The following is a 23,197-nucleotide window of genomic DNA, read 5'->3' as shown; positions in this document are numbered from 1 at the left end:
TAACTAAAGGGAAGAGAGAGGTCGCTCTTCCATATGGGGCCAGGACAATTTGTGGTTATAAAAGACTCAAATGAGGTCATGCCCAGAGTGGTCTGGGCAAAAGGAGACCATATGGTTACAGTGACCAGCCCGAGGCCCCCTATGCCGAGGGGAACTCACTGCGGGCACTGCTAAGGGGTTTGGGGTTCTCTTAGGGAAAAGGGCACGTCAAATTGTTCATGAGAAATGAAGTGAAAACGAAGGGTTAGCTTATGAGGGTTTGGCAAAAACAAACAGGACAGGGGTAACACACAGAGCCACCATTATTGAACTCTTACTGTATACTAGGAATTGTACTGGAGCCTTTATAATTCTTGTACCTTGAGTCTTCACAACAGTGTATAGTGAGCATCATTTAACAGACAAGGAGATGGGGGCCCAAAAGTTAGGTGACTGGCCCAAAGTCATCCAGCTAGTAAGTGGTAGAGCTGTGATTCAAACCTAGGGTTATTAGCATATCAGATTCAAAAGCAAGTCTCTTAATGTCTTTGCACCAATATGGAAGCACAGGGTTTCTACTTCCCTACGTCAGCTCCCTTTTCTCACTTCACATGCTCAGGAAGGTGCCTGTGCAGTCTCACAGCTTCTGAAGACTGGTACTGTGAGGTGTGGCATCTCATCTCCCTCCCCTATCTGTCTTCACTGTGACCAACTCATCTGCCAAAAACAGCCTTGTAAACCTTCACCCAGCCATCTCCACCTTTTTGACAGGATGAAGTTCACCTTCTCAGGCTGACATTCAAGGCTCTTGGCAACTTAGTGCAACTGTGCTCTCCCACTTCGGCCTCTGTGGAAACCGACTCAAAGATCTGTTCTTCCCAAAAAGTCCCAGTGTCTGCCTTTGATCACGCTGTCTCTGCTTACAGAATCTCCTCATCTGCTCTCCTTTCTTCAAGGGTCATCTTAAGCCACATGTCCTACATGTTGCCACTACTTATTTATTCAACAAAGAGCACACACTCTCCCCTCTGAGCTCCTAGGATCACTGCGACAGTCCAGGGCCACTACATAAGATACTAGACTTGCTAATGTGACCTGTTCTTGGAAGCTTATGGAAAAGATCATGGCACTAGAGCCCTAGCCACATGGCAAATGGGGCAAATCACTTCCTCTCTGGAGTGGGAGTGGGGAGACACACCATATCCAGGACACACATGAGGATTTAGCAAAATAATAAACACGGTGGAAAGTATGAAGTCTGGCAAAGAGCATGTACTCAGTAACTTCAGGTGAGAGAGAAAAGGAGTTCCCCCACCCCCAAGTGTCTTATGATGATAAAGGCTCCAGGCTACACCAGGCCTGTTCCTATCCAGAAGCAAGTAAGAGTGAATACAAGACTAATAGCAAGCTGCGGAAGCTCTCAGTAAGCATTTGCTAAATCAGTGCAAAAAAGACCTAGACTTTTCTAGGTTCCAGGAAAGGAGATGTAGTGAACAGGCAGGTGGGACCAGCTACCACCTAATGCCCTATGTAGAATTCAAACCGAGGGCTGAAAGGATAGCTGAAGAACTGACTCCACTAGCTGGATGTCAAGTTACGGCCGGAGGGCCAGCCCTGTGCTCCTGGTACGTGCACTTAGAAACCTGAAGGCAACTGAGACCAGGACTTCTCCCTCCACCCTCTTCCCCTGTGCTCCTTTACTTAACCTAAAATAGAAAGTATTTCCCAATTTGCAAATTAAAGTGGCTCTCAAAATCAACTGTATAGCCAGCAATCATGGTCCCGATGTTACATAACAATTAAAAACAAAAACAAAAACAAAAAACCCAAAGAACGAAGAGTGAGATGCTGGTGCTAGAAAGCTCTTTGGCAGAAACACCAGCCTGTCCATGTGACAGGACACTACACAGGTTTTCAGCAAAAGTAAATACCAAAACAATAAATGCTATGTTCTTGAGACAAAATTATAGCAGAGTGCATATGCAAATGAAGACAAGAGCTAGACACATCAGTCACCTAATGAGACGCTGATTACAAAGAACAAAACACAGCAAGACTCAGCTATCAAATGAAGGCTGTAAACACACCCCTGGGTCTAAGGTCACTCTGTGCCCATGAAGGTAAGTAGTGCCCTATGTTCAGCCCCAAATTCGGGACTCAGCAGTCTTCCTAGAAGATTCAATCACTTGCAACTTACAAATAACCTAGAGAGAGGATGGGTTTATATCCCACAACCAAGGTACATTTGTGCATTCCTCACTCCCTAAAATTCGTCTCCTCCTGCTGTGTTCACTGTCTCTTAAATGGCTCTGCCCCACTGCCCAGTGACTCAAGCCAGATGATGGAGTTATCCTTGAGCCACCCCTTTCTTCGCTTCCCTAATTCAGTCTACCTGGAGGCCCTTCAGAAATCTCCAAGACATACCCTGAATTCACCCCTCGGCCATCTGTTGTTACCATCCACCCCAACCTGGAAAACTGCAGCTTCCTAACTGGGCTCCTGGCTTCCGTGCTTGTCTCTCTTCAATCCTACTGGCCACAGAGCTAGAGTGACCTTGTAAACATGTCAACTGGATGGGCGAAGCCACGGTTCAAAGATTTATCATGATCTACAAAGCTTGGCGCAATCGGGTTCCTGTCTACCTCACTCCTGCCAGTTCCTTGCTGGGCAGATGCCTCATCCTTCAGGTCTTAGTTTGTGTTGCCTCCTCAGAAAGACTTTCTCTGTCTTGGGTAGGTCTATTTTTTATTTCCTTCGTCCACACACACCTGAAACCGTATCTGTAGTTTTCCTGTATGACATGTGAATTGAGATACAAGTGCCTCAAGGGTGGGGCTCACGTCTGGTGTTTCACTGATGTACTACTATAAGCACTGACCACAGTGCCTGGAATATACAAAGGCAATTGATAAAATATATGGGCCCCTGTGGGGGGTGTGTGGCGAGGATGAGGTGGAAAGCACATGAACCTGCACATATTGAAATACTATTTCTAGTTCTGTTACCAGCATGGCCAAGGAACTTGTATGAAAGGACTGCAGGACTCAACAGCTGTGGAGTATCCACTGCAAGCTTAGGCTAGCTTTACATTTTCCACTGATTCCTCATAAAAAACCTGTGGGTAAGTGTTAGAAATCCAGTTTGATCAATGAGGACTCCAAGGCTCAGAGAGATGCCTAAGGTTAACACGGACTGAGGTCAGGGGCTATCTTCATCTCATGACTCAATATAGGCCACTGAAATGAACAAATGAAGTTTTCTAGTCAAGTTCAAAGCCATGTCTAAGACTCCATGTGGAGACTTAAGCCCTACCCCGTGCATCTCATTGCTTCCCCATTCTCTATGCCTCACTGCCTTGCAAATTACCCTTTCTCTAAGGAGGATCTACTGTCCTACCATAAAGACCTCGCAGGGACCTGCAATTCCCGATGGTATTCGCCTGAGAGCATCCGAAGAGGCTCACTGCTGCTATCACTCAGAAGCCCACTGTCCCAGGTCCAGGGATGTCCATGGAGAAGTTCAATTGCTTTTCTCCTTCTCCTTTTTCTAGGAGCCAGTGGCCACAGGGCCTCACCTCATCCTCAAGACACATGCACTAAGGGAAGAACTAGGCAAGAGCCAGGAGTCCCCAGTCCTAGAACCACATCCACTGTGGTACTGTGAACTTGCCAGGGATGAGGGAGTAGGGGACAGGGGCCAAAAGTGGTCCTTTAGGTACCATGGTTTTCTGGATGAGGAAACCAAGACCCACCCAAAGTCCCAGTGCTAAGTAATCATAGAAGCAGAGCCTGGTTTTGAACCTGGCAGGCCCTCCTAGCTCTTAGGCCTAGATCTAAGCTTTTTAGGGCAAAGGGGTAAGAGGCAAGGCAGTGGGCTGTGTGTTTAACAGATAAGGTGGCGGATGGTGCCTATACCCTCTTTGCCAGTTCTCACACCAGTGTGTGTAGCAGCATCACTGGAGGCTTGTTGAACAGTTCCCCATGCCCGCCCGGTTTCCAATTCTGTATGTAGGTCTGAGGTGGGGCCAGAAATAATGCATTTCTAACAAGTTCTCAGGGGATGCTGTCAGTCTGGGGACCACACTTTGAGAACCATTGGTACTAGCTTTGTCACTGACACTGTGTGTTGCCGGGGGGGGGGGGCGGGGGGCTAGTGAGGAGGAGCATGGCAACAGCTTGTCGACATCAAGTTCACAGGACAGAAGCTTGACTTTTAAGTAGAAACCACCGGGCTGCAGTGACTGCTCTCCAAAAGCTCTCTGTGCAACACCTGGTTGGTACTCATGCCCTGAGATGCTCTGGACAGGCGAGGGAGGAGGATCTCTGAATCACATCGGTGGTGACATCTGCATTTCAGTTTAGGCAACTGGCCTAAACTCCCAAGTAATTTTTTTAAGGTAAAAGTCACCCTGTTTTTTGTCTGGGGTGTGGTAGGCTCATGCTCATTTCTGCTGCCCCATGCAAACCAAGGGTTCCTTCCAAACTTTCGACAAATCCAAGCATGCAATCTGGTTACTAACAACAAATGAGTCTTTACTTGCGACTTTCAGTTCTCTTGTGTCTGGTACAAGGCTGGGCTGTGCTGGAAAGGCTCATGCATTCTGCCAAGATCTGACAGCACCACACTTCAGTCCATGCCTTAGATTTGCTCTAGACTGGAGCCTTCTGGGAGGACATGTCTTAGACATGTCTGAAAAAAGCAGAAAGGAAAAAACAAGAGGGTGCTGTACATGATATTTTAGGGGTTCCTTTTCCCAAAAGGATGGAAGTAAATGCAGAATGAGTCAACTGGCTCACATCATGTCTGTGACTTTCCCACTGGAACAGATGGTCAATGCTAAAATCCAATATGAAATACCAAAGCCTATCTGCCTTCCATTCTTTTGACAGTACCATGCCTCGGAATTACAAAAAAATCAAGATTACCATTCATAAGAATAAATGCCCAGACCCCACATCCAACTCTTTTTGCCATGGGGGAAAGAGAAGCATTTTCATCATCTTCACTATGCCCTATGGTATGTCTGGATAGCTCTAATCCATTCTTCCCGAGTCCCTAGACGTCACTTTCCTTTATAAAGAAACAAAATACAGAATTCTGACCTGTGTATGATGCAGACTGAGTTATAGCTTTCCCCTGGTACCTCTAACAGAAAGTGAAATTCCTTTAAGTTGGGAAATTCATCACAGTATTTTACGGTATTGATTTATTTTAAACTTGGCTGGCAGTTTTAAGGTCTGCCATGCCTCTGAATCCTAGAAATGCTGCAGGAGGTCTCCATTTCCTCTCATTTTGTAATACCCCCGAGGACTCGCTTGTGGAAATGAAACGAGGGGCTAGGAGCTTGTCAGCTGCTGCCCTAGGTTATCAAGAATGAACCTTGGGCCGTCTCCCTAGGTCCTGAGCCTAGAATGCATCTCAGGCTGAGACTTTCACTACTAAAACAATACCCTTTCCCATCGTCAGCCGAGTCCTGTACCCCCAAAACCCTCAGCATGACAAGGAGAGTTTCTGACAAACTGTGAGATGTGACTGCCTCACTTATCACCTGGCTGACAAGGTACCCCTAAACCTACCTTTAAGAACCAGCCCAAAGCACCACCTCCCCCAGGAAGCTTTCTCTTTACTCTCTCCCACCTACCACAATGAAGTGTCCATGTCTTATCTTCACTGCTAAGCTGAGCTCCTAGAAGACAGGGGTCTTTGCTATCAACACACCACTGGGCAAGTGCCTGCCTTATACCAGGAGGGCTCTTGCTCACCAAATCCACCTTGGCTCCAGAATTTTTCCACAGGGCTGCAGGCAGCCAACAAACATCATGACAGGCGCAAATGATGAAATCCCCTGCTTTAGTCAAGATCCAATAAATGAACTAAGGTTGTCGGGAAAAGCCCAGCAACCCCTACCATTTTGCTCTGGGTCCTCATCAACCTCAAATGCTCAACTTAAGTTCACTTGGAACTGCCTTTTGCTAAGGTACTGGGGAGCAGAGACAAGAGGGTGCCTTTGGGTCACATCAGAGTCCTTTCCTTGTACAGATGCCACCGACCGTTCTGTCAGCACTCCCTTAGTGCCTGGATGCCATTACGTGGGGGCTATGTTTTGGCTCTCCCACTTTCCAATCTTTTGATAATTCTGATGTCTGCCTGCTTATGTGGCTTCTGCCTACTGTTGCCCGATCCTTAGTTATCCCAGCCACACCTCATTTGCCTATGTTCATGCTGTATCAGTGTGACACAAGAGTAATCCACTCACAGGTGACCTCACCTGGAGGAGCAGATGGTAGGCCTTACTGCAGTATACCAATGCTCAGGTCAGTTGTCAGACTCTGAAGGACACCCCCAGGCAGCACTGCCCACTAATACCTAAGGGGTCATGTGTATGGTGCTATTTGGAGGGGAACCACCCTCTGTCTCAAAATATAAACCCATCGAAAGCTTTTAAAGAAATTGTAGGAGGCAGAATGGAACAGTGGAATTTCCAGTCAGATACCTTGTTTCAAATCCTGACTCTCAAAATCTTAGGAAAGTGATTCTCAGCTTCCTCAATCTGCAGAATGATGGCAGATAACACAACAGTTATGCAGATGCTGCATGATAGTAACATATGGAAAGTACTTAATTCAGGCTAGAGCTATAAGGGCAGGGTCTTTGCCCCACACAAGTCAGGAGGCCTCTCAAAGCAGGTTTTTATAACCAGGAGCTGTTATTGTTGGTGAGGATTATCTGTGTGTCCCTGGGGTAAGAGGAAATGGGAGTTGGAAGGACCGCAACCATCAGGCAGCTTTGCCCACAGATGGATGATTACCAGAGTTATTTTGATTTGCCGAAAGGGAGGCCAGGAGGAGCCACGGATGCCAAGGAGCTGGAGAATGTGAGCAGCAACAGCCTTGGGGCAGACGTGTCCCTTCACAGATCCTTTGATGTCCTGCAGAGCTTTAAGGGACAGATTATCCCTGGGGGACACCAGCACCATTACATAACGGAGAGCTCACAGCTCAGCTTCCTCCCTCCCCTCCCACTGATACAGCAGGAGCAGACAAGGGATGGCAACAACGGGGACAAAAGCAGCCTGGGGTAACTGACTGGCTCTACAAACATTGGCCTTTCCCACCTGAGGGAACTCCCAGAAAACACCAGTAGACAGACCAGGCCCCAGGAGACGTCTCCTTGTATGCTAGTTCTTAGGGCTCCCAGGTCTTCACAGTGAAGGCTGAGCTCTCAGTTCCAGGAGAAGAGACGCAAACCCTCTAGATGTTTACCCGTGACCCCTCCACTCATGCACAGCTCTAGGAAATCTAGTGAGACAATAAAGCAAGGCTGGATTTCCATTTTACAAACAAGGACTCAAAAGAGGCTCGGAAGTTCCAGGTCTACATGAGTCAAATTAGTAATCACTGGCTAAATACACTCCTCCCCCAATGATCTCTCTACTTTAAGTAAAATCTCTATTCTTTAGGAATCTAATCATCCACTTCAGGGTAAGGGTGGTGTTCCCCTCCTCCTACCCTCCCTTTAGGCAGTTCAAGGCTCCACCAGAGACTAAGTGGGACAAGCCTCTGGAGTGTAAGAATCGACCCTCTGACTTTGGTCCTTTCAGCACTTATGCCTTCTCCATGAAACCTTCCTTGCTTACACTTTCCTTTGGCCTATCTAGCTGTTCACCAGCACACTGAGCTGAGTAGAAGAAATGACCTCCGATTAGAAACCTACTTAGTGCCAATGCCTCCCATCCGTGTTACTTGTCTCAGAATGCATGGTACTGGGAGAGCAGGAAATTCAATCTACTTGGTGCTCAGTTTGTTGAATTCAGTTTAAAGATGATTCAGTGAGGTAATATGCCATATTGGGTAGTCATGGGCTTAGAGCTGGGTTCAGATCTGAGCTTTGCCCTTCAGGAAGTTATTCAAAAAGAAGCGAATGAAATAATAGTCATAAAGCACTTAGCCCAGGGATGACTATTCATTATCACCTTTGGTCATCTTATGCACTGTCACCCTCCTTCCAAGCCTAACCCCTTGGCCTGCCACACTCACAAGGTGAAGCTCCAGTTGGAGGTTTCATAGCCCGAGGCTAAATCTCATCTTGCCACTTCTCTTAGGGAGGGCAGTCTTGTGAGGGAAGGGCACATCTTAGGTGCTTCTGGGTTAGTTCATGGCCATCCTGACAGCTGGGCCAGGAAGTCACACTCAACAGAGAAAGGACCTAGAGACCTATCTAGTTCTGTATTCCCAATTTTTCATCTAAAATCCCTTTTAAATCTACCCCTGAGGGACTCTGTTTTGAAGACTTGCTGTTTAAAACAAACCACATTAGTTAAGCATTTATTTTCCATTTTTAGTTTTTAGTATCACTTCTGATTAACTTGACACCTATAATATGACAGTTTGAGGTATAATTCCAGCCAAATTGGCTCCTACAGCTTCAATGTGAGCAAACGTGCTACCGCCTGTTAGATGAGCTGAAAAAGCTTGTGAATCCCCAGAATACCATTAGGGACCCAATCACAGAGTTTGGGTAAATTAGATCTTGTAAAACAGAAACAAAATCCAAAGCCCAGGTCAAGAGGACAATCCAGGTAACCCAGCTTGTTAGACCAGAGCCCCATCTTTAGACCAAGGCCAAGGATCAAGATACTATTTATTACTTCAAAAAGAAATTAGGCTTCACTTCTTCGGGGTTCGGCAGCTACCAAAATTGCATATGAAAGAAAGAATCTTTTCTATGACCCCTCAGGTCACACCAACATCTGATTTCCTTCAGCAGGCTTGAGCTGTCTGCTCCAAATAAACGTCATTCAAGGGCCCTGGCTTCAAAAGGCCTTAGTAACCGAGGTTTGTGTATTAGACAGTAAACTTGGCCATGAATGCAGATTCCCTCATCCCACAACACCCTCCCTGGTAACATGTGGGCGGTGGCACCTGGAACATCAGTTTGGCTGGCTTCCCACTTTGGGTAAGTCTGTGGCTGGCTGGCAGAAACCATTAGGGATTATTAAATATCTTCAAAAAGTGACAAAAATAAGGGCAAGATAGAATCGATTGAGTAATCTTTAAAAATAGGTAATTTTTCTGGGACAAGTAATTGGACAGTTGCTGCGAGTACAGCTTTGTTTAAAAAAAGCTATTTGGTAATCATCAGAAGCAAGGCCACTACTAAAGATCACTGTCTTCAGAAAAAAACAAAAGACAATACCTCAAGCCAAAGTGTGTATCTAAAAATTCTACCATTTCACATTTCATTTAGACAGTTTATATAGGGCACTTTTTGCAACCTCTTGTGATACTTTACAACCTCAGTAAGATAAATACGATCTACTCCATTTTACGGATAATAAAACTCAATAAGATAAATATGATCCACTCTATTCTATGGGTTAATAAAACCCAGAGAGGTAAAATAACTTGCCTGAGGTCACATAGCCAGTAAACCACAGAAACGGGACTCAATCCTAGACAGTCCACTAGGCAATACTGCTTTTAGAGGAACCCCATGTGCTTTTCCATTCATTGTTGCAAGACATTAAAACAGTTTAGCCCTGATTTAAACAATACTCTGAAATCTACAAACCTAGATGACTGAGGCATTTCTTTATCACGCTGGTGCTGGGGACAAGTGTGTTTTCTATGTGCAACCATATTTGAAGCCACGACAACAGATCTAATAGGTACTCTAGCTAGGAATCAGGACACTCAAGCTCTGTCCTTTCCTTTAGGACCTTGAATAACTCCCTTCTTTCCAGGTCTCCAGCTGCCCCCTACTTCTCGGCTTTCCTTCCCAGTAAAATTCCTCAGGAACAGTCATCTATACCACTGGTTCTCAAAGCGTGGTTTGGAGTTTGAGAGTCCATGAAGCCAATAACACTAGGACATTATTTACCTTTTTCAGTTTCATTCTAAGTGTGCAGTGGAGTTTTCCAGGAGTTCCATGGCACCAGGTTATAATGCAGAAGCAAATATGAGAATCTGGCTGACTATTAAGGCAGATATTAAAAAGATTTGCAAAAATACAAAACAGTGTCATTCTACTCACAAAATAGTTTTTGAAAATAGTTATTTTTCATAAATCATGATGTTTATGTTAACATGTAACCAATTTGTTATTTATTCATCTGAAAGGAATATTTATAATATTTGTTTTAATTTCTAATACCGCAAATATTCATAGGTAAAACCTAAAACAAAAGCTCTCTCGAGTCCTTGGCTTTAAGAGTGTAACAGGGTCTTCAGGCCAAAAACTAAGAATCATTGGTCTGTTCTCTCACTGTTTCCAATTCTTTCATTCCCTCTCAAAACTACTGTAGTTAAGGGTTTTCCCCCGTTACGTGTCACCAAATTGCTCACGAGCACTAAGGACTTCCCAGTTACTAAATCCAATGGTCAATCCTCATTGAGAAATGTCATGGCATATATCTCATAGCTTATTGCTGACTTCTCATAGCTGATTGCTGACTTCAAAATTCACCCTAAATTCAATAGTCACCTCCCTTACTCCATTGTTCAAAGCCACTATTTTCTCTCACCTGGGTTATTACAGTAGCCTCCCCATTTGATCCTCTTACTTGGCCCCTGTAATTTAGTTTCAGCACAGAAGTCACAGTGACCCTTTCAAAAGGTCAGATATCACACATAGCTGAAAACACACCAATGACTTTCCATCTTACCCAAGAATAAAAGCCCAAATCCTTACAATGGCCTGTAAGGCCTACTCTAGTTGACTCCTAGTTACCTCTCGTCCCTGCTCACTTTATATAGCCTTCACGCCTTTATGCTGGCTGTTCCCTCTGACTGGGATGCTCTTTCTCCAGAAATCTTCATGATTCACTCCAACTCCTTATAAGCTTTGCTCAAATGTCACTGTCTCAAGGAGACCCACCCTGATCTCTTCCACTTAAAAGTACACCTCCACCCCCGACCTCCCAACACTGATCTCCCTTATCCTGCTCTACATTGCCCCCCAGAGCACTTTCTAACATACTGCCAATGTTTGCCTCTCTAATAGAATGTCTCCACAACTGCAAGAATTTTTGTCTGTTTTGTTCACCAATGTATCTTGTGTCTGAAATAGTCCCTGACAAATAGTTTCCCAATAAATATGTTGAATGAATATATGGAATCAGCTTCTCTGTCTAGAAAACTTAGTGGGAGGGAAGAGTGTTTGGACTCAGTATCTCCCAATTCAAGCCTCTGATTCTCTAACTAGGCAGAGAGCTCATGCATAAAGGTGATTTGAAAACTGTTTAGACATATGACTCAGCTCCTGATAACATAGACTTGGACCCAGGCCCATAATTCTAAGTGCCCAGCTAGGACAGGGCAGGATAGGCTATGGTTAAATAGGCAGCAAAAGACCAAGTACTGTATTGTCTTCATTGGCTGTCAGGGCCTGGGACACTTTTCAGTAACTATGTTCCTAATCTTTTCTCATCTCAAGGCCATCTAGTTCTCCTGCAGGATCATTCCTATTTCACTAAAACTTTGCCCTGCAAAACGGCACAAATCCCAATTGTGGATGTCCAAATGCAAGCTGTGATCTCAATTAGTTGTGACAACTCCATAATCCTAACCCAAATTCAGGTCCTTCTTTCAATGACAACCTTCTTCCTACTCCAGAGCAAACTTGAATTCTAAGAGGTTTTTTAAAAGTGGAAAAGATGAGATGGAAATGGGAAATGACAGCATGAAAAACAATTAAAACACTGTCTAGCCAACCCTTTTGAGGGGCTCTAACGTGGTATTAGCCAAACCTAGCTTTAAGGAACACTATTCTCTTACTCGTTGAGCAGTAGGACAAACTGATCTGGCACCTGGAAGGTACTCAATCAATGTTTATGGAATGGAAGAATTAAACTTGGTAACTCACCAGAAATAAATTCACTGTGAACACTACAGCTATAACTAGGCTTAACTCAATATTAACCAACTCCAACTAGAAATCTAAGGGTGACGAAAAGAAAGGTGGGGACTAAGAACCCACCCAGGTGAAGGAGGGCCTTGTGCCCGATGTGCTGAGGCTCCTTCCTTGTTTGTGGCCATTGAGATCAGCGCCATCCCCATCACCTCATCTCAAGGCTTCAGCAATAAGAGTACCTACCTTATTTCCAGTTTGCCATATTGATGTTAAGAAAAAAGGGGGTGGAGGAGGGGCATGAGTAAGATATACCTGCCCTTAAATTAGTAGGATATTGGGTAAGCAACTTAACCCTTTCTTTACAAGGCTTCAAAAGTGAAACAAAATGACACATGTGAAAATACCAAGCAAATATGGTGGTCAATGTTCTTTTCTTTTCCCTTCCCCCAAAACAAGCAAAAGAATTCAAATCTGACCAATATATTAGCTAGCATTTGTGTCTACTCCCATTAACCTCCCATATCTATTACTTTCTTCTACTTCCATATCTGGCAAGTTGTCTCGCCAATTCTCTGCCCTGAAGGTGTCCCAGTCTCCAGTTTAAGCATGTTCAATTCAACTTGCACATGCTTAAATTCTTAATGCTATATTGTTCTGCTCTGGTCTGCAGATGGCTCCAAGCCTGTTAAGCCAAGGTCAAACTCCAGGGTCCTAGGTTTCACCTAATTTCTGATCCTATTTCCCTTGCTCACACCTAGTCTCTGGTCCAGCTGAATCTGTTGTTCCTGGTACACTTTTGGATTTCCTACCTCAGCTCCATCCACACCCTACTGGTAGGTCACTGTGTTTCCTGATTACACGTCTACATTCTTCACTAACTCAAACTGGTAGAGTCTCTCAAATGCTCTAGGGTCCCTCTGGCTTCAGGTCCTTTGCAGAGGCCAGTCCTACCTAGAACGCTCCCCTTTGACCCAATTCCCTACCTACTCTTGCCTCTGGGCACCAACCTCTGAAGGGTCAGTTCCCCTTAATACCTCGTCTTAAAGCAACTATGATAAATACAAATTGTTTCTCTCCCCGACTAAGCTGCAGAATTCATGAGGATGGGGTGAGTTTCTGATTTTGCTTACCATTGTTATCCCAGAGCCTAGCACGGTACATGAGAAATCTGTTAAATAAGCAAGACTTCCAGATAAGAATATTCACTCGTGAACTCTTTACAATATCTAAAAATGGATCTTCCAATATCTAAAGTAGGAAAATGGCTATATTATGGCACACATAATGAAACGTCAATTGTCGAAAGCCACACTTTCAAAGTATGACATGGGGAAACGCTCTTTAGTGCTGAATGAAGGAGCAGGAAACAAAATTGTACTTAACTACAGCAAGATCTAAACTACGTAGAACTGGATGTGCGAGTAGGAGGGATACAGAGACAGCATATATTCTCTGAAAAAAATCTGTCTGTACCATACCTCTTTTGCACATTTTCTATAGTAAGCATTTATTGATGAGAAAGAGTGTTTCTAAAAAACTTAAAAGACTCAGCTCAAATGCAACTCCACTCAAAAAACTCCAGACTTTCCAACTTGTACTCAAATAATCCCGCGTATCTCATGGAGACTTGGTGTAGGGGGGCATCTTTGATAACAAGCATTTAGTTCTCTTCAACTTTGTGTTTCCCCCAACTACAGGGCCCACCCCAGGGCCCAGAGTGAAACATCCAGTCCAGGAAGAGCACATGCACAACAAAAAGAGTACACTCACCTAGTTTAAAAACACCCAAGATGCTTTGCCCTGAATTTTAAGCAGCACATGTGACCTGGTCCATTCTGGTTTCAAGTTCAAAGGCATCAGGCCGGTCCTGTGGGTTAGCAGCTAACATATCTTTCAAGAGCTGCTTGATCCCCTCAGACATGGAAGTCCTGCGTTTCTGGGGGATGTGCAACTCCATCTTTGGGTTTTCTAGCAGCGCCTCACCAACAGGGACGATCTCAGTCCCCTGTTTGATATAGGTCCCCAGGAGCTCCTTCTTGGTCTCAGAGTCAATGAAAGTGATTCTTTCTATCATTGCCCAGATGATAATGCCCAGGGCAAAGATGTCAGCCTTGGCTGTGTAGTGTCCCTCCCAGACTTCAGGGGCCATGTAGAAGTCTGAGCCGCAGGCTGAGGACAGCCAGTATTTATTCACATTCACATTTTTGTTGTCTTGATTGCCCTCTTTGCCTCGGGGGGCCAGCCCAGCACAGACCTTGCTTAGTCCAAAATCTGCCACCTTGAGGATGGGGGTGCCAGACCGCTCAGTGATAAGGATGTTGTCTGGCTTTAGGTCCCTGTGCACGATGTGGTTTTTGTGCAGGAAGGCAATGGCACTCGTGAGCTGTAGCATGAAGCTTTTGTTGGTGGCTGGGTCCGGCCTCCGGGACAGGACGTACTGATTCAGGTCTCCACCTTCACAGAACTCCATGACAAACCAGAGATAACAGGGCTCCTCAGCATAACCCAGGATCCTTTCTCCTAAATCAAAGGAAGACCGGAAAGAGCTTGAGTGAGATGGGCACATTTATACCACCTTTAGACTACAGGAATGCAGTGTATTAAAGTAAGAGCGACAGTGGTGACAATCGCTCCAATCGAAAAGGACCAGAACAACTGGCACAAGCCAACTCTATACAAGCTGGCCTGTCTCTACTCACACAGGATGAGTCAAGGGACAAGACGTGGTATAACACAGGCTGCAGGGACTGGCATCAAGCACCTGGGTTTAGGGTTAAGAGTGCCTGGGTAAGAAGTCTGGTTTACTGCTGACTGAGTGGATAGCCAGGAGGCAACTTAGTTCACCTTTTCAAGTTTCTGTTTCTGCTTCTTCACCTGTAAATGGCCATGTGCAACAAGAGTACACTCACAGAGTGCTTGCACTGGCACTTGACATTCAACTTAATATTTATCACTACCCAAGGAGGTAAGAGGAAACAGTCCCATCTTATAAAATGAAGAACCTGAGGTTCACAGAGACTTAAGAGTTAAGAGACTCAAACTCATTTGGCTACAAAGCCATTGTATTCCATCACTGTATCCAAACAGGCAGAATCATACCACCCATACCTCCCATGGCTGATGAGACAGGTAAAGCATGAGAAGATTGTCAAATGTCTGTTACTCCATGCTAGGCAAATGACCTTCCTCCCTTCTTTCCTGACTTGTATAATGATTCTTGTCAATGCATCTAGAATTGCACTACGATTGTTTATTCCAGAGACACACTCCAATTCATCAGTGTTTTCTCCTAGCCCATCTTACGCCTAGCACAGTGAGTACGCCTATCTCTATAAAGTTTAGTTTCAAGGAGATAACTAAAAGGTAAGCTGTTCATCTGTATCACGGTCATTTTATGAACAGTGAAGGGTAGGTAGGAATTGCTAGATCTAAAAAGATCAGAAGGAACAAGACTTAAGTTACATAAAGGACAGGGAGTAGATCAGCAGGAAGAAGCAAAAAGGGAATTCTAGACAGAGATGAAATGGATAACAGAACAAAGGAACAAATGAACTAGAGGTATAAACAGGAAAACTACTGGGAACAAATGTATAAGGTGGAATCAAGTTGTGCTGGCTTGAAACTCCAGCTCTATCATTCCAATAGTCTTTGACATTCCAGGAAAGCTGGTAATTGGCATCTCCCAAACAAACCTCAATATTCTTTACAAAGCAATTCGAGGCCCACTAAGCCCTTAAGTGAAGTTATTTGATGACTGCCAGTGCCCAAGAAGCTAAGCATAAGTAGACAGATGTCTTATCTAGCTGATGAGGCTGGGCCTGCCCTGGGTAGTCACAGGGATCATCATGACTGAGCCAGGGCCTGAAGACAAGTTCTGATCCCCATTATGGTGCCTCCATTCTACCAAAACGAGAGCTGCACCTCCTCATACGACCTCTCCTGGAGGGTTCCTTTTATCAGTCATTTAATATAAAGAGAACCAGTGATCTGGGACACCCCAGTAACCCAAATGGCCCTGAAATTACCAAGGCACACAGTCTACTGAAGCCAGTGGTTTGGGAGTTCTAGGTTAAAGCAAGAAGATGGACAAGGCAAAAGCCTTAGGTTTCTGACCACGATCTGACAGGCCTCACTTCCCCTGTAATTATATAATTTGTTTCTATTACTCACAATCAAAGTAATACAGGTAGAACCAGTTTAGGGCAGATGGGTTTCTTTCCATTTTTTTTTTTTTTAAATCAGTTGTTTCCCATCTCATAATCCTCTTTCTAGGTCATCAGCTCTAGTGGGCTGAGGCTCTTTATCTCAAAACACTACAAAATGAGCAGTGATCTGAATCCCAGATCAATCTAGACTCCAGAGTAAAGACCCATAAACAGAAGAGTAAGAAATGTCTGCTGGTGGTAGAGCCAGAAAGGAAATGATTAAAAAACCATCAAATCCCTTTTGTAAAGGCCACATCAGAAAACAGTGCAACTTTTCACTGAAACAGTAGGGAAATTAGAGGGTGGGGACTGATGATTATTTTATATACAAAGTTGGGAACTATGGCAACTGAAGTGAAAAGAAAACAAGTCTGCAAAACAGACTACGATGTAAGTCCAGGTTATGAGAATCCAGGGAAAGAAATAAGGGTAAAAAATATTGTAAGGTAGTGAGTGGGTAGGGTAGATGGGACCCGGGATTGAAGAGCTTGCTCTGGGGAAGTGAGCTAAACTCAGGAGGTGCTAAAGGAGGGGGCTGTTTGTTGAGAGGAAAGCACTGGACAGGAAGCAGCATTTTCAGAATAAGACACAGCAGCATCAGTGAGCCTGACAGAATGGAAAACTGGGAAAGTTACTTGTCACAGAGATAAAAAGTACTTCTTTACACAGGCAAAGGCCTTGGGCTTATTTCATGAGAAACTGCAGCATATGTTTCCACGGAGGAATCCCCAGCTGCCCTCTAAAAAACATAAGAGGCATGTCAGCGTTCCAGTCCTTTCCTTCAGGCAGATTGCCTATCTGGGCCTCTCAGTTACTTCACAGTAAGATGGAGGGAGGGAATGTGGCACTTGAGGCATTTCCCTTAAGAAGTGGGCCAGGGTAAAGAACAGATGAGGACAGACCAGAAGGCAAAAAGTCTGGGTTTAGACCTCAGCTCTGCCCATGGGTTTGGTTTACTGGGTGATTTCTTAGCTCAGAGGAAAATATGAGGAGACTGAGATATGATGCAAAGATGCCTAGAACTCTAGGCAAATCCCTGAACTTCTCTGAGCCTCGGTCTTGTAATTGGCAAATGAGAATGACACCTACGTACCCCACATACTACTGTGAGTTAAGTCATAGGCATGAAATACATTTTGCCAAGTGTAACATACTTTGAGGGCATCACATCCTGACCATCACTAACATCATCATTCCCACTGGACTATACCAGAGTCCTACGAAGTCACTGATTTCAATAATCCTGGTGCTGTAGGCTGTAGGCCACAGAATGAAACTTTCACATGTTAGGCAAAAGATGAAACTGAAATCAGAAAATGAAAGTGGATGATCACACATTACACTTCGCAGGCTGTTCCAACTCAAACACAACTAAAGCACTTTTTTTTTTTTTGAATGATCTTTCCACCTAAAAAGCACCCCCTCCCCAAATTTCTGCAGGTGCATTTGAATGTGTACCTTTGGGCCCTGCATAAATGCCAACTGACTAACATTTGCCTGTAACTCCCAGGTAACGTCCCTCTTCTAAGCGGCCAAAGTCCCAGTCTTATAATTTACCAAGGTGACTTTGAGTTGGAGAAGGCAAAAGGGTCAAATTTTTAGGAATTACAAATGCTAGTTCTGAAATGACACTAATTCCTGGAGACTCCAAACCTCTCTGTGGTTTGCCATTCATAGTAGGGGCTTATGGAGGTCCGTGATCAATGGAGTTTTAGCTCAGGTCCATCACACAGTGGGCCCAGTGGGTCCCTGAAGCCAGCCTGTGGTAATTTCCCCAGTTTCAGGATGTACGAGTGGAACAAGATACATGCGGCAACTAGCAGAATCCCCCAAATGAAATCTGCAGTTTGATGATTTAAACTGACAGAAACAAACTTTACATACTATAAGATTTATAAATTCCCTTGTTTGGTATAATCTGAAAGTTCTATAAGATTGATGAGAGTTAAAATTTTAGCTTCCCAGACGGGGAGAATAGTGAGTGTTATTTGGAGGTAGTAAAGATTTGAGGTAAATTAATCTTTGAGCGCCCACTGGGGTCCAGGCATTATTTTAAAGGCTCAATATATGTAAGCTATCTCACCTCGCTGGCCACTGTTTTAGAGGTGGGAAAACTAAGAGAAAGGTTAAGCGACCTGCCCAAGACCACTGCCATGAGTGGCTGGGTAGGACATGACCCTCTACAGCCAAGTCCTTCAACCAGACAATGCTATCTCCCAGGTTGCAGGGTGCTAAAAGATGCAATTTGATTAAACAGAGGTAGTCCACCTTTGGGATGGTTTTATCATCTTCCCCCCAAGTCCAATAGCCAGGAGATCACAAAATACACTATTTCAAAATGTGTCCTAGGCCACAGCCCATGAGGAGACAGAGAAAATGGGCGGGGAGGACCAAGCAGGTGTCTCAGTAAAGAGATTTCATTACTTATGGGAATAAGAAGTTTTGAAGTCTCCCCAAAATGTGGCCTGCTCTATCCAGAAACTTGAAGTCAGCATACTCAGCCATAAGGGTAAGTCAGTATTAGCTGCAGAAAGGTAGGCAGGCAACCTGCTGGAAAAGGATACAAAATGCCTAGGATTTTGTAAACCTATTCCCAAATCACCTCCAGAAGTTAGATTTCCATGCTGTCAATTCCACTGAAACATTTCATGAGAACACAGTGCTTTTCAGACACCAGAGATGAATCCTTATATTATAAAGGTTTCCAGTGATTAAAGCAGAGTGACTACAGCTACAATAACAAGGAATAGGGTACTGTTCTGCCTGAGGAGCAGAGAAAGGTGGTGAGGATGAGAGACAGGCCGGCTAAGAATTACTGCAAGTGTGGCCCTTGAGATGTGTCTCCCAGGATGAAGAGAATGAGCAGGCAGCACAGCGGGGTGTGAGCTTGCAGCGAAGGACACAAGTAATCTGGGGTAATCACAGAAGAGATGCAGTAGGAAGTGGGTACAAATCAGGCTGGAGATGAAGCTGGAGTCAGGTCATGAGAAAACAATGGCAGACGAAAAGGATTTAAACTTCAACTCTAAGAAATAGGAAGTAATAGCAAGTTCTTGATCTATCTTAGCAAAATATACTGCTTGTTGAATCTATAAAGTCATTGATTTTAAGATATACCATTTAAGTAAGACCTACGGGCTCCTGACGACACCATTATATGCCACTGACTAAGCTGAGTTCTGACTTCAGAGATGTTAATATGTGAAAGAGCATGTCTGAGAATGAATGAAACATGTTCCCTTTGGAGGCATGAGGAGTTGGAGATGGGAGACTGGTGGCCAAGACACTCAAAGGGAGGTTTTGAAAGAAGCAAGGGCTGGCAAGGAAGGGGGCGAGAAAGGGATGGGAGAAAGAGGTCTGGGAGGTTTAGAATCAACAGAACTTGGTAACTTATCTCTGGACCCCTGTGATGGACAGGAAGAATTCAGACAGTACTCTAGCCAATTCTCTTTTCTTACTCCAAACCTCTAGCTACTTAGATGATAATTATATCCCTTTTCACAGGTGAGGCAACTGAGGCTTAGATTAAATAACTTGCCTATGGCTTCTCAGCTAGTTAGGGGCAGGTCCCACAGAGTCTCCAGAGCCTGGATTCTTAACTGTGAGGCTCCACTATTATTGCCTCTTAGTGCCAACAGCAGAATTTAACATCTAGATATTTTATTTCCACTTTGACCCAAGCTCCTTGTTAAGCACACTCTTATGTATGGTATGCCCCCAAAGACTTTAATGCTCATCCAGTCCCTAGTGCCCATAGTTCAACCACACGACACGCAGGCTCAGTTTTCAGTACAGAATTATGATTTTGACTTAAATATGCTGAGATAATTCAGCAATATGTATCAACAATCTTAAAAATGCTCAATCCATTTGACATAAAAATCCCACTCTAGCAACTTAGTCTCAGAGAAAAGTACTAAGACCCTACCATCAACAGCTACAAAAAAAGGCATATCAAGCACCCCAAACACCCAGAACTAGCATTCCATACAGCAAGAAAAAAACGAAGAGTTGGAAACGACTTAATTGTTTCAAAGCAGTCAATGGTTATAGTATTGACACTTGAAAGCTTTAAAGGGCCATGTTATACTTCAACAAAATTTAAATAAAAACCAAAAACATTTCATAAGCAAGTTTAATGTGAAGTAAAAAAAAAAAATTATAATGTTGAAGAATTAGAAATTTAGAGAAATCAAGTTTGATTTTGTTGACTATAGATATCCCTGATTTTGATTAGTTAAGAGCTGTACATTAATATAATTAAGTGGCTCATCTGAAGATAAGTCCTGAGAAGCTACTGAAGACAAGAAGCACGTTTTCTCAAGGAAAGATGAGCATCTAGACCAAGCTCCGGTCTCAGTCTCAATGACCCTGGGCTGTATTACTATAAGCGGCTGGGTCCAGTGTCAACACCTCAAGACGTGTTCAAAGTACTTCCTAAGATTAGTCAAATGTCACTGTGATCCCTTAGAGTGACTGCCAGGGCAACATAGTGTCCTACTGAGGCCAAAAGGCCCATTATGAATTTGTAGGTCTAGCAGAAAGGACAAGGAGCCAGCCAGGCCTGGGGGCAATGCCATCCCCACTCTTCCATCTACATGGTTATGTGACCCTGGGCAAATGTCTTAAAACTATGAATCTGCTTCATTTCCCATAAGTTGGGAAGAGACATCTCCTTGCAAGGCTGCTGTAACGCTTAATTGGAATACCGGAATATCTTGCATGGTACCTGGACACCCGAGCAGACAACCACTGGGTGTGAATTATGTTAATGTGTCTGGACGCCACTGGCAGCGGTCTGTCTGACAGTCATGAGGCAGCACGTCAAGAACATGGAAACTGGAAAGCACGTCTAGAGGTAAATCTAGAGCCTGACCCCTTACTGGTGTGAAACTGGGCAAGCTACTTGATCCTGATGAATTACTCATGTGTAAAACACCAACTTAAAGGGGAGAGAATTGAATGAGAGAATATGAAAATACTACGAAAAGCTAGCTATTAGTACTTGAACATTACAGGGATCTTGTTAAAATTCCAACAGCCAGGCAGAGTGGGGAATGACCCACGGCAGTCCTGGCTCGTGTCTCTCTCCACATGCAGTGGGCCTTGCCACATACCTAGGCCTTACCTCTTGCCAGGATCACTTCTGATTTACTCTTAAAACTCATCCTTCTCTCCCCTAAACTCAGTGCACGTTCCTGGCAGCTGTTCCCCCTAGAGCACTTCTCATAGACAGCAGTGAAATAACATCTGTCGTGCTGTGACCATCTCCTCCATTAGACTGGGTGCCCGCAGTGGAATGAAACCAAGTCTCTGGGATCCCCCTCAGTGCACCCGGCACACAGCAGGCAACTCAATAATTGGGTAGAATGAATCAAGTTGAGAATTGTGAGCTGGAGAGGCTTGGAAAAGAGAAAGAACAGGGAAAGTTCTAGTATAGGGCATACAGATATGTAAATTAAAGACAATGAGATAAGTATCCAGAATTTGAGTCACTAAGCAGGGCTTCTGGCCCTCAGGACATCAAAGGCCAAATTGGAGTTGAAAACAGACTGATGTTCTATTAGGAAGCTAAACTCTCCCTGAGTTTACATACTATAAAAAGCCCCACCCAATGCAACCCCAATTAACCAAAGCTCTCAATTAAGTAAAGGTTGTTTCTATCTCCCGGGGCTGGCATCTAAAATCCCCCATGCATATAGAAGGTAGTCGGTAGCAGGAGAGGTCTGTATGGTTGTCCCAAGACATTCAAGAGTAGACCAGAAGGAGATAAAGGGTCCCTGGCAGCTGAGACACACAGGGAAGGCACCAATACAGATCAGCAGTGCCACAAATACTAATTAATATATAGTTAAAAATAAAGAGTAGCCATTCGTTTCTGTGTAAAATACGATCATGCCCATTTAACAACCCAGAAAAACAGAACCAGAACTTAAGCTACCTGTCCCAAGAGTGTAGCACAACTCAAGACTCAATTTAGAATGCCTGGGCTTGGATCCTGGCTTGGCTATTTGCTTAGCTGTTTTACAATGAGCAATTTCATTAACCTCAGTGCCTCAGTTGTCTCACCTGTAAAATAGGGATAAATTATAGTTCTGACTTCCAAATACGGTTTTGAGAGCTGAATCAGTTAACAGGTATAAATAAAGCCTTTAGAACAGACCTGGCACATCACAATCAGTAAGTTTTAATTTAGTAACAGAGTGAAACTGGGACTAAGACCTCCTGACTCCAAGTCAATACCAGTGTTCTACTGTATCCCATTAATTTCCAGGGCCCCAATGCCACCTTTCGTCTATGTCACTGTCATGGTACCCAAAGATCACCATTCAGCAATCTGCCTTTACCCAGGGGATTTCTAAACTCTGAGGCCTCCAGCTATAGCAGAGAATTCAGTTGCTTTTTAGAGGCCTTGGGCAGTGGTGGCCAGGTGCTGAGCCTAAGGTTTCCCTAGGCACTCAACAGGCTGGAGGGAGTAGGGGGTGGGAGGGGGTCTTCAGGCCAACAACCAATCCACTGCTAAGACCCTGGTCTCCTTCCCCACACTATTCTCCCCTCATTTTACTAAATTCTACTTCCCCATGCCTCTCACACTCCCAGAGAGAACCTCTACCTACCACTCACCTGTGACCTTATACTGTGCTCACCTGGGCATGTCTTCTGCATGCTTCATGCAGGAAACTGTGTAGCCTTTTCTAATACAGTGCCTGGCTCAGTCAACACTGAACATTGGTGCATAGACAAGACCACCCCCACGGGCCAAGGTTCCCATCTATGTCAAGTTACCTATAGGTACCTTAGGTACAGCAAACGTCAAATAATTGCTGAAGTAGAGCTAGTGTCTTAACAAGTTGAGATAAGCTGGGCTCCCAGCTTTTCCAAATTTCTATTTGGTTTCATGAGCCTTAAGAGTTTGTCCTGTAGTATATATTTTTTTGTCCTTAGGCTCAGTCTGTGCTTTAGAGAAAGCACTAGAATTTCTTGAGTTTGACAATGAATTCTGGCTTGCTTGCTGTCTTCTTCTAAGTGGCAGTAATCCTAAACTTAGTTCTAGCTGCATTCAGGACAAGGTCCTTGAGCAATGGAAACAAGGAGATAAAAATTATAGATGTCTTAACTTTTTGTGAAAAGTATTCAAAAGTTAAATAGACACCAACCCATCA

General features: G+C 44.2%; 1 protein-coding gene across 1 annotated transcript in view; it reads right to left on the bottom strand.

The window, feature by feature from the left end:
* STK35 (serine/threonine kinase 35) overlaps positions 1-23,197 on the bottom strand; it is a 42,993-nt gene that overhangs the window by 13,491 nt on the left and 6,305 nt on the right. Inside the window, exon 3 of the mRNA XM_011369351.2 lies at positions 13,600-14,349. Within this exon, the coding sequence (XP_011367653.1) occupies positions 13,637-14,349 (713 nt within the window). The 3' untranslated portion in view covers positions 13,600-13,636. The remainder of the gene's footprint in view (positions 1-13,599; positions 14,350-23,197) is intronic.

The sequence above is a fragment of the Pteropus vampyrus genome, unplaced genomic scaffold (assembly GCF_000151845.1).
Source record: "Pteropus vampyrus isolate Shadow unplaced genomic scaffold, Pvam_2.0 Scaffold7, whole genome shotgun sequence".
NCBI lineage: Eukaryota > Metazoa > Chordata > Mammalia > Chiroptera > Pteropodidae > Pteropus > Pteropus vampyrus.
Note: the sequence above shows the minus strand (reverse complement) of the source record. Positions and strands in the feature narration are given on the sequence as shown.